This window comes from Hydra vulgaris, chromosome 02 (assembly GCF_038396675.1).
Source record: "Hydra vulgaris chromosome 02, alternate assembly HydraT2T_AEP".
In the NCBI taxonomy this organism is placed as follows: Eukaryota; Metazoa; Cnidaria; class Hydrozoa; order Anthoathecata; family Hydridae; genus Hydra; species Hydra vulgaris.
Genome location: NC_088921.1, coordinates 9606565 through 9625000, shown reverse-complemented (window position 1 = coordinate 9625000; position 18436 = coordinate 9606565). Strand labels below are relative to the sequence as shown.

Below are 18436 nucleotides of genomic sequence, written 5' to 3'. Positions count from 1 at the left end.
AATTTTTTCAAGTTTGAATTCATTCATACAGTTAGTACAATCTTTTTGACCAGGTTTGATCTTAAGTTGATTTGCTATTGATATGTTGACTTTACACAATCCCTTGATAATTTTTTTCTTTTGGACTTTAAATGGATCCCAACAGTATTTTTGAAATGCTTCATATCTAGAAATATAGGCTTTTTCATGGTTAAAACATATCTCCTCATTTGGTTCGAAAGTGTATACTATCCTTTGAATCAAAACTTCAATTAAAACTAATAAAGAAACAACACCCAAACAACATTTCTCTGACATTTATTAATCTAAAAATATTAAAATCGAGGGTTAAACATGTAACATAATCTAAAAATAAACTTTTTTATATTTTTCCAGTAATAAAATCGTTAAAATAAAATCTCGAGTACAAATGTGATTAAAACTGTCTTAAATGCAACCAATAAACTATTTCTACGTATAACTATTTCTGCATACACAAAACTTTTACTTTTTGGTTCTTGCAATATTAAAAACTAAAATAATAAAATACAGAAGATACTGTGCAGATTTACATTTTAATACAAACTCTTGAAGCAATTGAAGTATTTTACACTCAAATTATAACCATGTGAAAATAAGATCATTATAATTATATTATATGCATAAAATTTAACAAATACGTATTATAAAATCATATCAAATAAATTAGGTTAAGACACTGATAATTTTGTTTTTAGGAAAAACTGATTATATTTATTTAGGGAAAAAATAAAAATATACAACTAAGTCTTAGGGCTACAATCATTTCATAAGATAGAGTATAGGTCTTTAAATTTTTTTTGGTGATTGTCTATATATAGAACCTTGCCAGTAAAATATTTCATTATTTATTTTAACACTACTTTCTATGCCTACAAAGTGAATGTAGTTTATTGTATTTTAAAAAAAAAGTGATATTTTAACAGGCTGCTGCAAGTGCTAAAATAATTTTTAACACATAATTTTAATTTTATCCACAAGTGGTTACTCTAAGTACACAAAAGTAACAAAAAGTTGGCAGAGCTTGTCTGTTGGTATTGAACTGTAGCACATTAATGTTTCCAAATTTTTTTCTAACATTGCGTTATTTAGCAACTTTGAGGTACAAGAACTCAAAAACTGTTTAAAGTCAGTCAAAAACACCTGCAAAAATAAATTATTTGTGTGAAAAACTATTACCCTTTAAAATTTCAGGTGATCATCTATTTTATTTAAAAAGTTATGATCTGGTAAAAATCGAAAAAATCTACTGTAAGCTCCAGATACTCAAATTTTCCTGATTTTGGTAGATATTAATTCAATTATAACTTTTGAATGGTTTGGTCAAACAAGCTGAAATTTTCGTGATTGTGTTTTTTTCATAAAAGCTGTATGTGGTCAAAGTTTGAAGCAAATTTAAGGTGGTGCCCTGGGGACCATAAGGTGATTTGATATGGAATGACCCAAGAGTTAAAATTGTATCTTCGATACTATATGAAAAAGTACAAGAAAAATTACTTTTTGAAAAGATGTAATAAAGCAGGGGAAATTTGTTGTTCTTCCAAAAAAGTACAATTGGTGAATTATGAAATAATAAAAGTGAAAGTGTAGATTGGATCCGACAACAATTATAGAACAAAATTTAATTCTCAGACACAGAACACTGTGAACACTGGCAATATAAAAGACTTTTAAATTCATTGACATGTAAATTCTGTTTAAAAAAGCATCCCTAAAATAGACATTCCTGAAAAATTTATGTGTGGTTTGATTAAAATAACAAAAAATAATGTGGTAGAACAGTTTCTTTCAGTATTTAATGAGTTAGGAACAATTAAAGGTGACCCTGTACATATTAAAGTACATGTAAATGTGAAACTATACTATATTGGAGCACCACAGTGAGTAGCATTCCCACCTTTAGAACCATTAAAGTTAGAACTGGAATGTTTAAATCAGATTAGTGTTAATAAAGTAGTAGATCAACCTACGGACTGGTTTCATCCGATTCTAGTTGTGAAAAAATCTAATGGACATCTTCATATTTGTATTAATTTGATACAACTAAATAAAGATACAAAACGCTAATTCTAAGAATTAAAAAGTGTAGATCATACATTGGCCCAACTAGGAAACGGGTGTAAATATATAGCTAAATTAGACACTCTCGTGATATTGGCAACTGACCATGAATTTGGAAAGTCTGTTAAAGTGTACATTTACTATACCTTTACTTAGCAATGCAAATATAATTGCTTTACTAAGCAAGTTAGCAGAACATGGAGTTACCCTTAATTTAGAAAAGTGCGTAATTAATCAAAGTTAGTTGATATTTATAGGACATAAAATTTCAGCAGAGGGAGTGAAACCAACAAGTATTACAGCTTTGCAAAGTTTTCTAGGCATAGTTATCAAAATTTAATTCATAACTTGCTAAACTAGCTCAACCTTTGCAAGATCTTTCAAGTTCAAAATTAACATGGATATGAACAGAAAGTCATACTATAGAGCATTTGATTTTATTGTTTATTATTATTGTTTTATTGATATGTCACCAAGATTTCAACGATAAAAAATGAAGTTGTTAGGATTTTCATTTACGTCAGAGCATGTTGCTGGTAAGTCAATTACAGATGCTTATGCAATGTCTTGTGCACTTGTTTCTCAACCTACAAACGATGACAAAATTGCAGAAAATGATCTGAACATATGACATAAATAACATTATGTTACATATACGAACATATGCATTAAAATAAGTAAACGTATTCCGGCTACAGAGAGTATTTAGAAGAAATTAGAAAAAAAACTTAGAAAGATGAACTTTTACAATAATTGCAAGAAGGTATAATTTCTGGATGGCGGAATTCAAATAAATAATGTCCAGCAATCTTCAGCTTTATTGGAATTTTGAAGATGGAAAAATTAAAATTGATGGACTCTTGATGTATCAAAACTGAATAACAAAGTTAGTATGCCAAAAAAAAATTTTTCTAAATTGCAGGAAGGTCACATAGGAATTGAAAAATGCAAATGTTGTGCATGTCAGGCTGTTTTATGGCCTGGTTTTAACAACCAATATGAACAGTTATCCAAAAGTAAAATATATGCTGCAATCTTTATATTTTATTCAAGCACGTTTAATTCCTAAGAGTTTTAGTATATAGCATCACTGTAGAATTTGAATATGAAATCTAACAATTTTTCTCGAAGTTCTAAGTTAATCATGCAAGAATATATTTAATCAAATTTGTCCTGTAAAACATGCATTGCTTTTTTTATTTTTAAAAATTAAACAATTATTGGTAAAGATTGCAAAAAAGTGAGGCATTGTCGAGTCAATTTCAAAATTAAACCATTTATTAAAAAGTTTTTGTCAATTTTGTTAGTTTTTTGATTTTAAAAGACTGCTTTTAATGTAAAATAGTTGCAAAATATGACATATAAATTGGGAAATATTATATATATGTTTTTTGCCATCTGTCTTGAATTATTGACATGAAATATTATTTATTGCTTTAATTAACAAAAAGCTGTTTGTTATAAATACTTTCTTTCCCTGCATAAGTTTTCAGAAATGCTCATATATATAAATATTTATTAGTGGTTTCTTTAGATGAATCTGGCATACAAGCTTTTTCCCTGTCATTCAGACTAGCCATTCATATCCATATAGGATATGGTTTTGGATATGGATATATTTTCAGTGACATTCAATGCAACAAGTCGAAAAAGCATCTATGCTCTGTTATACATTTCTAATCTTTAAAAAAAAAACGTTTTTTACTTTGTGAAGACATAATGTAGAAAAAGTTAATGTTTGTTATTATTTTTTTTAATATTGCGTCTATTAGTTTATATTTTTAAGAATATTACTTATTTAGGAATATTTGTTGATCTAAAATATTTATTTCATTTATGTTAACATAACTAAAGCAATTTTTTTTTTTAAGTACCATAGTTTTACAGTATCCACATTTGCACCGATTGTCAACTATTTATAGTTTATATTTATAGCCTTTTTTATCCATACAGGTTATATGTGTCTTTTTCTATGAGGTTCGAATCAGTATGGAGTTGCCGATATTTTAATCAGTTAGTTATCAAAATCCAAATGCAAAATACAAAATTAGTTTTATATTCACATGCAAATGATCAAAATTTATCAATTTGCACTAAATCGACATAATATCAATACTTTCTAACTAAAAATTAAAGCATTCTACAAATATCTTTAATAAACGATGTTGTTTATCAAAATTATTTATTAATCAAAAATTTAAGAATTTGTAAAATGTCATTTCGATAGGAAAACAAAAACGTTATAGCAATAAACAGCTTAGATAAACTAGAAAAAAAGTTCACATTGTTTACATAAAAGATAAAAGATTCAGCATATATAATAAAATTATCAACGTCTTTTTTATATATTTATTATATGTAAGAGTGTATCATTATATTTTTAATTTTATTTGGTTCTCGCAGTCTATAAAAAGACATTCTTATGTTTAGCTTCCTATAATTTTTATAGGAAAGTCATATAATTGATGATGAACGCTTATTTTAAATAACAAATGAAACGAATACAATTAATATTGATTCAAAAAATTAAAAAATTAATTTGCCTAATAAAGAAATGTGCTTAAATAAAATCTGTAGATTGTAGCATATATTTTAAAGACTTGAATCAGCGCGCTTATATGGAGATGGCAAGCTTGGAGAGAAATTACAAAGTTAGTTTTTCTTGGTATGTGTTTATTATTTTGTTTTACTCAAAAAAATTCAGCCCAAACATTTTTTTTATCATTCTTTTTAATTCAACCCAACTTGTTTTGGCTCCTTGGGATCCTTTTAAAATTTGGTACTTAAAGGTTGTCAAAATCAAGAAATTTTTCTAGAAATAACTAAGTAAGAATGTACTGGATTACAAAAGTTTGTGAAGAAACAGTTAAAATTATGTTGGAGAGCATAATATTTTTATTAGGTAAAAGCAGGTTTTAACTTTTAACTCTTTTAACTTTTGAATAATTTTTTCACTTTCCTTTAATCATAAATGTTTATTCCCATTATTTCCAGTTTTCTAAATCTTTTATTTTATCTCAGTATAATATAAATAATCTATTTTTTCAAAAGTTTCAATTTTATAAGCAAACACTTTTTTAGACAGCTATATTCTCTTTAACAAACTTTATATATAAATCATTTAAGTTAATACACTCAAATAGTTAAATTATTTTGATGAAAAAGAATTTTTGAATTTTTTTAAAAAAAAGAAAAGAATAATTTAATCTTTCCATTGAAATGAAAATTGATGCTGAGCTCCATTATTCCCAGTTTACTAAATCTTTTATCTTACCTCAGTAGTTAAAGATTCTAGAGACTATTGAAAAATCTACTAGAGCGTCATTAGCAAAGGTAAGTGTAATATTTCATCTCTAAATCATGGGACTGGTTTTATTACCTCTCTTAAGGATCAGAGAGAACTATTTGAAAAAAGCTTTTTTCAGTTTTAATAAAATTCTTCCTGTCATTCTAGTTAAGCAGGTTAACCCATTGTTGGACATTCAAATCACTCCAGCTTCTGTTGCTAAAGTCATATCTCAGTTAAACTCTTCCGTGGCTTGTGTTTCGGACCTCATTCCAGTCATAGTCTTACAAAAAAATATTTTCCATATCTCTCTTCAGTTCTCTGTAAACTATTTAATAAGTGCTCAACTGAATCTTGTTTTCCTACCTGTTGGAAAATGACGTCTATAGTTCCAATTTTTCAAAACTCTGGATAACATTCTGACCCTTGCAACTATTATCCAATCTTCTCTCTATTATTAATAATTAGCAAGGTCTTACATCTAAGGTCTCCAAAGAACAGATGTTCGAGAAAAAACCAGACAAATAAGAATTTTTAGAGCATTTAGGAATAATCACAGAAATAAGATGAGACCTAATTAAATGACAAAAAAAAACACACAAATGAATTTTAGTAGATGGCACAGGAGACGCTAGCTCTTTAGAGCAGTGCCCATTATAGAATTTGTAGAAAAGAGAAAGAAGCAACAATATGATAATAAGATAATGGTTGGAGGTTGGCTGCATGAGCAGGTCTAACTATGTTTACAATCCGATTTTGCACCTTGTTTAAAAGAGAAAGGGCATCATTAGAAGATCTGTCTCAAATATATCAACAGTATTTCATACAAGGCCGGATTTGAGATTTATAGGGTAGAGAATAGAATCTGGAGTAAAAAAAGTGTCAAGCTCGATATAGAAATGCAACTTTAGCAGATGCTAATTTTGCAACGGTGATGACTCATCAAGTACATTACCGTTCATAAATATAGGAAGATCTAAATTGAGTTTTATCTGAATTAAAGTTCACCAGCCACTGTGAGCCCCATGCTGTAGCAGAAGTGAGATTCTTATCAAGCTCAAATGCCCCTTCCAAACAATATGAGAGTGTTGGCTTCTTATCATGACAAAAATAAATGGTATCATCAGCGAACAATGCCACCTTAGATATGAGAATATCTGGAAGATCGTTAATGTAAATTAAAAAGAGTATAGGGCCATTAATTAATAGAGTATAGGGATTGAACCTTGAGGAACCCCTGAAGTTACAGAATATGAGTAAGAGTGCTGTCCATCGAGGACAACTTTTATATTTATATATATTTTATATTTATTTATATGTTTTCTAATATATTATATTTATATTTTATATTAATATTTATATTTATATATGTGTTTTCTAATATCATTTTTAGGCGAGTTATTATAATCTAATGCAGCTAGTGCATTTAAAACATGTACTTTTTATGAAAATGTTTCTTAGCAATCTTTATACAAAAGAAACTTTTCTTTTTTAAAATTGATCTTGTTTTTTTTGGCTTGTGGGTCTTTATTATTTTATATTATTGGTAGATATATTTAAAGTATACCAAAATACTACAATGATAAAACACATATTTTAAAACAAAGAAATGAATTTTATAAAAGTATGTGTGTTCATTGAAAAAAAAAAAATTTTAAATTTCAGCCCTAGTTTTCGTCAATTATTATTTGTTTACTGCTAGTAATAGAAGATTTGCTAGTCTTGTACTTTGTTTTTTGCATTTGTACTTTAATCATGTTTTTTTGCTTAAAAATAATTTTTTTGAAATTAAAAAGTTGAAAATAAAATTGAATCGTTTAGAAACTTCTTGTTCACAAGAAAGTTCTAACAGAGTTTCCGCTAGGAAAGGTAACTGTTATGTTTGATATATTTAAAATTACTTAATATTAACTAAATTCTAAAATGTTTTGTAGCGCAAAACATTTTAAATGTTACTAATTTTTGTGTTACAGTGTTGTAAAAATAATATTCATTAAAACTTTTTTTTTATGTTAAATTTTTTTGTCATATCTTTTTAAATTGATTTTGTACTTAGTATCTATGTATCTATAAAATTGAAAATCCCAAATGTATAACATTTTTTATGAAAATTTTATTTTTATGTTATCCCTTTTTTTATTAAATATTTAACTTTTTTTTATACATTCATTTTTACATGTTTAATTTTGTTGCTTGTTCTGTTTTTTGTTGCAAATCGATAATTTTCTTTATTGTGTCAGTGGCTCATAAAGAACCAGACTTTTTTTTATTTGCATTTAACTGTGTTATTTCTTATGCAATTTTATTATTTCTCTAAAAGATTCCTTATTCAATTATCCACCAAACAGTTTATTCATTTTTCAGTTACTTTTATGAAAACTTTATTATGATAAAAGTAATGACCTCCAAATATTCCAAAAGGTTTTCTTAAAATAATACTCACAAATTCTTGAAAAGTTAAAATACTTTTCTTTGTGATTTAAGTTCGTCACAATTTTTTGAAAAAAAATCAAAATTAGAAATGGAATAGATTTGAAATTATTGTAAATCTAAAAACATTTATAATTTAGATAAACAGCTAGATTATAACAAGATACCAATCTAAGTTTGTAGTACTGAATATCATTTGTGATTTTAAAATAGCTATTAAGAGCAATTGGCATGTTATCATGAATGATGTCTCATACAAAAGCAAAGTTTAAGAAGTAGTTGAATTCATCTTTACTTACTTTTATAAAATATATAATATAATAAGTCCAGATTAAAACTGGAAACTTGGCTGGAAAAGAATTATTTGTTTAGGTTTATTTTGATATTTATTATGTTTTTAATTTGAGGTTTTAATTTGAGTATTATATCTCCATTTTTGGAGATAAATACATCTCAAATTAAAAACCTAATAAATGGAGATTTAAAAAATTGAACCAAACATGCAAGGTCATGGTTAGGATTTTTATGGAATTTTCTTAGAGATTTACTTACAATAAGTAAATCTCTAAGTTTTATACATATGTTTTAATCATTCATAAAAATGAGGAAAAGAAGAGAACCCAAGATTCAACCAATGCTTCCGAACTAAGAATTCTTGTAGTGATACAATTCAAACAATTTAAGTGCAACTCTTCTGACATCCTAATAATTCAATTTAGACAGCAGAATTATATGGTCAACAGTATCAAACACTTTATGAAAATCAAAAAGTACTCTACTAGTTTTTAATCAAGAGCATATTTGTCACAGTTATGTTTATGAGTGCTTGGTTTGTACAATTCATTTTATGAAAACCAAATTGAAGGCTATTAGATTAAATAGGAAGACTATTAGATTGATTTGAAAAGTTTTTTAATTTGTTATACATGAATCTTTTAAGTAGCTTGCCAATATTTGAAAGTGAAGATATAGATCGATAGTTACAATAATCTAGTTAGGATCCATTTGTGATAATAGGGACATTTTCAGCAATTTAAAATGTAAATTTTGTCTGGATTGTCTTTGAATTCAAAATGATTTGTTCAATTAAAATGCTCAAAAGATAGCTTAGTTCTTTCTATGCAAGTATAAATATTTGTATTAAAATACTATTTAGCCCAGTGCTTTTTCTAAGGATTATATAGAAGGAGTCAGGATTTTGGTTTTCAAGGTAGAGGTTACAGTTATGTTATGTAAAGATTTTCTGCAATTGTAAAATAATAATCATTGAAATGAGTTTAGAAAGTTTTTGGTGTGAAATGATTTTTCCTGTGATTAATATTTTTTAAATTCAAGAATTTGACAAAAGCATGAAAGAAACAAGTTTGTACTGATTATTTTTACTCTGTAGCTTAAATCATTTGGACCTTGAAGTATTTTAGTAAAATTTTACCATGTTCTGAAAAAAAAAACTCAATATATCATTTCTTAAAGGTTAAAATCAAGAACACAGAAAGTCAACTTTATATAACAAATGTTAAATATTGGATTGACACTTTAAAAAAGGTTTAATCAGTTAATCAGTTTAGTAAAATTACATAAAATATGTATCAAAAATTTATTTGAACTTTTAGACAATAATGATCAATTATTCATCCAATAGTTCATTTTTTTGAAATTTGTTATCTTTGATTCAAATTGGAATTATCTACAAATTTTATTACAACTTCCTTATAATTTCCAACTTTTTATTTTTTTATTAACTTCATTATCTGGATTTGGTGGATGCTAAATCCACCTGAAGAGTATGAGGGCTTTATATCAAACTTCTTTTTTGGATTTTGTCGTAACTGCTGACGACAATTAAGTGAATTATTTCTGGATTTTAAAACAGATTTTTTCAAGCAAAGAAAGTTTTTTTTTTCAAATCTGCTTTGTATTAGTTTAAATAAATTGTAAGTATTTTTTGGACGCTTTTTCAAAATATTTCAGTCTAAAATATTTTAGGTTTTACAAATTTTTAGCATTTTCTAATTACATCTTTGTTGTTTGTAAAAACATTTTTCTAAAACTTTATGTTTAGAGGTCAAAACATCAGTTTTGCACAATCCAGACAGTCGTTGACCGGTAACCCCTCGTTATTTTGAGAGGTCAAAACTGCAATTTTGGACATTCCAGGCGGTTGTTAACCGGTAACCTCCTTGTTAATTTGTGCGCTTTACTATAAATTTTTTGGTGGCTTATCGGTTGCCATTCAATGGTAGCTATTCAGCATCTTGAAGGATTTTAAAAAAATCATAAAGAAATTAAAAAAAAAAGCTATTATTAAAGTATATGAAAATAAAAAAGTAAAAACATTGAACCTCACAGTTTTCAAATGCCAAAGTATTTGTTATTTTATGACAGATCTTCTCTTAATTCAAATAAATATGATTTAAGAAACAGTTTTGCTAAATAACTAAAAGTTAAGAACAAATAAATCAAATTAATAACAATATTGCTATGTTGTTATATAACTATGATATTATATATTCTATTGTACAAATGCAATATTTCAGGTTTTTCAGAAATTAAGCAAGGAGAAGAATGAAAAAGAGATTAAAGTTTTTCAAGAAATAAATAGTCGACTCTTTGGAAAAAACTATTATTGATGAAGATGGTTTTTTCTGAAATTAAACAAGTAGATGAATGAAAAAAAAATTTTTTCAAGAAATAAATGTTAAAGTTGTCGCTATGTAAAAGACTATTATTGAGCTTGATAAAGATGCTGATAATTTTGCATTTAAAGCAGAAAAAAAAATTACAATCTTATCAAAATGTAATGTCTTGAAAAGAGTTGTAATCTACAAAGAAAGTATTCTTAGTGAATTGAAATCCAAGAAAGTAAATATGATAGAACTTAAGGAAGCAAATCATTAATTACAAATTTATGAGTTGTTTTTGTTATTTCATGTAATAAAGTTTTTTTTCTTGATGGTAGCATAATGTTAAAAATACCCATTCCTGGTCTGCAAAACTGTTAAATGCCTAGAAGAGCAGTGGATTGCAAAACATTACTTTAGCAAATCCATGTTATTTAACATAAAGAATGGCATTATTGAAACCTGCCTGAAACGTCAAAAAAAAATTCTCTATCAAATTTTTATAGTTTTCTCATTTTCTAATGAATTTTTGTCTGGGTTTTTCAAATTGTTTTTCAAAAGGGCTAGCAGAAATCTAAGGTCATCAATATAGAATGTCAAAGTTGATATATTGGTATAAGCAAGATTATAGAATTCATGTATATTGTATTCAATTGTATCATTTTTTATTTTCAAATTAAAAAAAAATTTTATGATTAGTGTTTCATGTTTTGAAATATGTAAGAATTTATTTGCATCATTTAAGCTTGAGTTCATTATGAGAAAGATTTAGGTATTTAATATTGTGTTACTTTTGTTATTATGTTATTATGTTATTATAAATGTGAAATTTTTTTATTATGTGATGATATAGGTGGTAACCATCATTCCTAATATGTTTTGTAACATTGAATTCAAAATTATAGGAATTAAAACCACCTATAAAAGCCTCCAGCCTTAAAATGTTAAAGTTAGATCCATTTAAGAACTAAAAATAAACTGGTTGTCCAGTACATTTATTACTTAAAACTTTAAAGAATGTATCTTCAATATAAGAATAAAAAATAATTTTGGGATGTCTTGTAGCTACTGAGATATCTGGACTTAAATTTTCTATCAAAATAGGATTTTTGAAATCCATATGGGCCATTTTGAATTTGTTATGTAGCCAATATCTTAAAAACCAATGAACATTTTAATGTAAAAATTTGTTGATTTATTCTTTTTAAACAAGGAATACAAAACCAAATTTTAAAATAAAGATATCCTTACATAGAAGCTTATATTTTTCCAATGTTTGAATAAATTTGAAACTTAAAAAAAAGCCAAAAAGTAAATCTCAATTGCAATAAAATAATATTAAAAATAAAATAATAAATGATATATCTTGCTCTCAAAATAATCATCTGAATATATTTTTTAAATGTCTCAAAATTTAATAGTATTTCTTCAAATTCTTGCTCAGAAATTTGATATTTATATTTATATTTATATTTCTTCAAATTCTTGCTGATTGACATTGTGCAACTAGAGTATTTACTTTTGCTATAAGATTTACAACGGGAACCCAACATTTGTCTTCTCGCTTGGGCTATTTAAAGTTTACTCCATTTTGTTGCATAAATTTTGGATAAATATCTGAATCATCTGCGATTTCTTGTACAATTCCAAAGTACCACTCATTATCATAGACACATGCAAGATATATTTCGGCATGCAAATCATCTATGCGATCCTAAGACCAGCCTTCTTTATTATTAGTTGCATTAACTGTTACAAGATATGTATCACCTGATATACTTTTCATTTCAAACTTCCCATTATTAATAAAACAGTGATGTGACTGCGTTCCTGACAATCTTTTAGAATTAGTGTGACGGTCATCTAGCTAAGCATTTTCTATATGATCTGTTCTATTAGTTTCAGAAAAACTAATGAATTTAATACCTGTTATATTTTCAGTACACCATTTAAACATTTCATGACAGATAATATTTGGTTATTTTGCAGGCTAGTCCTTGCTACAAGTTATTTTACGGTCCCACCAATGCCATCACATTGACTTTTACTGTGACTTTTTGCAAAAAATGCCACTGACGTATTCCACAGTCTTAAAAATGATGACATAGGTTGCTAAGAGTTTTATAATTTTTGCATTGGCTAGCTGCACCATCACAAAAGTAAAAAATAAGGTTAAATTTGGCAGAACAATTTTTATATCTTCTAAAACTCTAGCTAAAACAGCAATAGCATCATATTGCTGACATTCAGATATTATGCAATAGTTTATTGGTTTGAGTTTATTTTCAGAATCTTTGTAGTAAATAACGATCGAATATAGTGTTGCCTGGCTATTATTCCAATAAAATCCTTGGACTGCGCCTTGTGCTATAAAACTATAATTTTCTGCAAAATCAAGCAAAATAATAATTTGGTTTCGTTGAATATTTTCTTTTAAAATTTGAAGGAATAAGGACTGTGTCTTTGAAATAAAATAGAGTGATTGTAAGTTTTCAATTGTAGAAACAATTTCTTCAAGAAACTCCTGTGAAGATCAAAATTTATTAAACTAATTTTTTAACTTTTTTTAATCGTTTTTTAACTTTGTACAGCAACATATATTATATCATACAACATACAACTATATCCTTATATTCAAAACCATGCTGATTGAAGATATCATTTTTATACTGTTTTAAGTTCTGTACATTAGGGCAGCATCATGACTATGAAGCATACAGCTACGATTCTTAATGTCACATGCTGTTTTTAATAAAAGTTCTTTATATTCAATGTGACTGAGCACTGCATAAGAAATCAACTTTGAATTTTAAAAGAAAGAAAAAGATTAAAAAATTTTGACAGACACAAACTGAATGCACACCAGATGCACTATTTACTGTTATGCACCATTTTGGACGAGACTGATAAAACTTTGAAAATCCTATTCTCTCTCCTGTTTTTAGAAATTCTGAATGTTGCTCTTTTAGATTTACAAGTAATAATTGCTTTTGGATATGTTGTTTTTGACCATTGATTTTAACTGAAACAAGTTCTTTCTTAGCAGGACAAATCCAAAAATATTCTTCGCTCTGATAAAAATTCTTGACATTTGTTTTAAGTGCTTGTGATATCTTATTTCTAGTAATTTTTTTACACTCTTCTAAGATATCTTTAGACATCTTTAGTTAACGCGCTGTTGTTTGTTGGATTGTCTAACTATTTGATGTTAATAGGTTTATTTTTTTCATTTCTGTTTGATTTGGCAATTTTTTCCTTAATGGCTTCACCAAATAAATCTTGGTCTGTCGATTTTTTTGAACTTTTCATTGTGGTTGCTTGCAACCTTGTTTGAAGTAAATTAGAGTTTAAAAAAAAAATTAATATAAGCCAGTAATTAAAAAAAGTAGTAAATGTAAGTATAGAGTTATAATATATAATTATATATGTTATTTTTTTCTTTTCTAGCCTCGGCTATTAATCTCTGCTAAGTCTTATAATTTTGCCAAGGCCTGGTTTTCAAAAAGTCTCACTTTAAGCCGATGGTCTAGGCTGGGGCGCTGGTCACTTTCTAGTCGCAACAATACTTTTGTTTAGTTTCGTAACATGCATCTTTTTATGATAAAAACTTATAGAACTATAGTCATTTAAAGTTATTTTACATCTCAAAGCCTTTTTTTTTTTTCTTTAGTGAAGCTTTAAATAACTCTTTTGCCATCCATTTGAGTAAAATGGTGGGCGAAAAAGGTGTTAGCGAAAGTTTTATGACAATCAAGGTTTAGTAAACTCCAATATTACATTTTTTAGATTACCTGGATCAGGTCAGGCTGTCTTTTCAACCCTTATTGTCCAATCTAGGCCTATACTATTTAGGTTGCAGGCCTACCAGGAATGTGCATTTCTTGTCCGCATGATTTTCCATACTTAATAAAGATCTGTAACATTCCGTATCTGTTAATAGGGTCTTCATAGAGAAAATAAGAAAACCCGTAAAATGCAAGAGAAATTAAAAAAAATAATAAAAGAAATCAAATAAAAAAATAAAAAAAAGACAAATTAATAATAAAAATATAAGTTTTTTTTTTAATTTAAAGACTTGAAGTTTTTTTAACAAAATAATTTAAAGTCTTAGAAAAATGATAATCATTTTAAGCAGTTGGGTTATTGAATTTTTTTATTTTTTTTTAATGAATTTTCTTTTTTGCAATATAAATAAAAAAAAGTAATCTTATTATATATCATTAAACTATTTCATTATTAATTCATTGCCCAAAGAAAACAAAATGTAACATAATATATGTAAATATCTGTAAAATTCACTCCAATGTTACTCATTTTAGTTCTTTTAAAATACTTGTTTTTATTTTATCTAAATATAAAAATGTTTTTTATTTATCAAATGTAATAAAATGTAATTGCATCATACGTATTCAATACCTTAAAATAAAGATTGCATCATCATAAAATGAAGTAATACTTGACCACTACTTTTTTTTTAACCCCACTTAAAATTAATTAACTTTGAATTTAATTTTAGAACTTTTATTCAAAAAGAATAAAAAGCATTTTTAGATTTGTTTTCAGAGATATTGGTTATATAAAAAATTCAAAATGGCCGATTTCCAAAGTCCTAATTTGATAGAAAGTTTAAGTTCAGATATCTCAGCAGCTACAAAACATCCCAAAATTATTTTTTCTGTATTTCTTTTTTTGAAGATACATTTCCAAAAGTTTCAAGTGTTAAATTTACTGTACACCCGGTTAATTTTCAGTTCTTATATGGAAATAATTTTTACATTTTAAGTCTGGAGGTTTTTTTTAGAGGAATCTTACTTCTATAAATTTGAATCCATTGTTATCAGAACGTTGATATCATTGTTATCAAAACTTATCAGGAATGATAACTACCACCTATATTCTCACAAAATAATATAATTTTCACATTTGCTTGTGTATTCAAATTTTTTCTTAAGAGTATTTTTTTTTTATAACTTTGAGATTTGAAAAAAACAATAAGCTAATAATAGAATAAATAGAAATAATAAATGTAATTACTTGAATACATTCTACAATTAATCCTCAATTAATGAACTTTTACTACTGTAGAAGTAATTAATTGAGAATTAATTTTAGCATTGGAAGCAAGTGTGATTTGGATGTTAATGGGTTAATCTATTTAACTGGTATGACAGTAAGAATATGGCCATCTGATTCAAGAGTAAAGTCAGAAAAAAAGTTCTTTCCAGATAACTATGTTCATTATCTCTAGTAATTTGTATTAACATTGGAAATAAGACAATATAAAAGAAACAATTTCAGACATGCATCAAATGCGATAAATACATTTATTAAATAAACTATGTTATTCTTTTGTTTAACATATTCCGTCATTACCAAAATTTATTAACCAAATAATTTTTTTTACAAATAAACAATTTATTTTTTTATTTTCCTATTATTAGTATTGAGAAAAAATATCTAATATAGCAAAACTTTTTTAAAAGCGAAAAGAAATGAACATAACAAACGAATAAACGTAAGAAAAAAAATCAGTCAAAGTTTCTCATAGTTTCAGCGTACATAGCAAATTAGTTTCTTAATTATGTGGACTGATAAAAATCTTTCAAATGTTGTTAAATTGTTATGAAAGATAATGATTTTTTCAACAACGACTCTTAAAAAAAGAATACAAATGTTGTATAAAAATATTCTAAAAAAGTTTTTTTTAATTTACTTTTTTTAATTGTTAATTCTTCTAGTTTGTTTAATTAAACTTAATATTTCGTTACATTTTTGTTTCCTTTTTTAAAGCTTGTGTTTTTTTTTCTAAGTAGATAAGTTTAGCTTTTTGCAGCAAATTATTAAAATGCTTTATAAGTTAAAAGATATGAACTGCGGTAGTCAGTTAGACTAAAAAAATTACTTTAAACATGGATGAACAAGGCGTGTGACCGCATTCGCTTCCCGTTAAGGCTTAGGATGTATGCAGCCCTGGTCACAAACTTTTCCTGCCCCCAGCTATATTTTATCAAACCTGGCCCTGGCCAAATTTCAAATCCGGCCGCTTCCTAATTTTTTGTCAATAATCTTGCTTTACAACTAATTGCAAAAAAATAATAACTAGGAGCAAGAAATCTAGTCCAAACTACATTTAAAGTATTCAACTTTCTCAGTGATATGCAGAAGACAATGAACATTGTAGACACAGTATGTGTTCTAAAAATACTTATGAATGATTAACACAATTTATCCTTTTTTCATTTTTTACCCATTTCATCTTTTTAATGGCATAAATGTTTGGTTGTTAATAATAATACTTTTGTACTTCATGGAAATTGTCAATGGTAAACAGTAGAGTGCTATTGCCAATTGCTGGCTCCGAAAAGCCCATGCAGGATTTTTCTAAAAATGCCTATTTATGTAGTGGTTATCCATATACGAATATAGTAAAATCCATAAGTTTGTTCTATCAACTGCCTATATGGCAAAATCAACATATGAATAATTTTTGAGAATGAAAGAAAAGTTAATGGATAATTATTATCACCCAACAGTTTATTTCCTAAAACAGTATATTGTGTTTAAAGTATTTTTATATTGTTTAATAGCTGAACAATAAATAATCCAATAAATCCAAAAAGAAAAAAAAGTATTGAAATTACTATTGTAAGAAAACAATAAATGATGTTTTCTTACAATAGTAATTTCAATACTTTTTTTTCAACTTATTATTACCCCAGGTAAACATGACAATTATCTAGTAAAGATTGATAATTTGAATGGTTGAGATTCAGTCACTAATGAACTTTTTCTGTGACATCTTACAATTATTAAATTGAGTCAAATTATATGCATTATAAGTGCATCAATATATTTTACTATTAGGTCAAATTTAGACAAGATGAATAATTTTAAATAAATAGATTCAAATTAAGACTTGATAAAAAATCTTGAATAAATATTGGGTCATATTTAGACAAAATAAATAATATATCTTTTCCATAGACTTTTCCATAATCAATTGTATTGTTTAATTAGCAGCAGCATTTTTTGACCAATAGCTAAAACATTTAACGAATAATTTTAGAATTTTAATTACACTCTACAGCACTTTTTTTTTTTATGAACTTGTTGGTAACAAATTTTATATTTCTTAAGAGAGCAACATACTATGAATGTTTTTCGATATTTCCTGTTTTTTTGTTACTCTATTCTTTGATGCTTGCGGTTTTGCAAAAGTAACAGAAATAAATTCTAGAAATTTATTTCTGTTACTTTTTTAAAACCGCGTTTTCAATTCTTGACAACATAGTGCTCGATTCTTTCTAAAATTATTGTTTCCAAAAAAAATACCTGATGTTCATTTGTTAATAGTAAATCAGTTTTACTTTTACTTGGTTGTATGAGGTTAAATTTAGAAAGGGTTGCAAGAAAGTTTTTGAATTGTCATTTTTCTAAATTTAGATCTGCTACAGTTGTATCTATTTTTTTAAATATTGTATTGTAGGCAATGACATTCAACTCTCAATGTTAAATTGAAATCGGGATTGGTGTCAAATGCTGATTGTTGGTATCAATTTGATTTTTGTCAGGTTGTTTACTTTGAGACAGTATCTTATGTTTGAAAAAGAGTAGCATTAAATAAAATCAGATTTTATCATTTTTGTCTTTATCAACAACTTTTAGCTTCCTCCTTTGCATTTAAGTTATGTAGGTTTCGATTTTGTTCTAAACCACAACTTAATTTATTTTTATGTAATATTAGTAAGTATAACCTTAAAATACCTTATCAAATCTTACAAACATCAAAGTTGTAAATAAAATATTTAAGTGTTTGGAGTAAACTAACATTAATATTATTTACTAATGAGTAAGTAAAAATTTTTATTTGGTTGAATAAGTTGCACTACGTTATTAGCCTTACTACAAAATATTGTTGAAAAATTGCGTAGCTTTTTCGAAGTCAATTTGTTAATAAAAAGTTATGTTCTTTAAGAACGTAAATAAAAATTTGTGTTCTTTAAATAAAAATTGTTATTGC

The 18436-nt window shown here is 26.4% G+C and overlaps 2 protein-coding genes across 7 annotated transcripts in view; both read left to right on the top strand.

Annotated features, from left to right (window-relative positions):
* LOC136076723 (usherin-like) overlaps positions 1-18436 on the top strand; it is a 765758-nt gene that overhangs the window by 555866 nt on the left and 191456 nt on the right. The window lies entirely within an intron of this gene.
* Positions 1-18436, top strand: part of LOC136076719 (NACHT, LRR and PYD domains-containing protein 3-like) — a 54184-nt gene that overhangs the window by 21668 nt on the left and 14080 nt on the right. For 5 of the 6 annotated variants that reach the window (XM_065790090.1, XM_065790093.1, XM_065790092.1 and 2 more), the window contains exon 3: positions 7187-7234. The exons of the other annotated variant lie outside the window; for it this stretch is intronic. In XM_065790090.1, coding sequence (XP_065646162.1) covers positions 7187-7234 — 48 coding nt within the window. The remainder of the gene's footprint in view (positions 1-7186; positions 7235-18436) is intronic. 6 annotated transcript variants of the gene reach the window in all.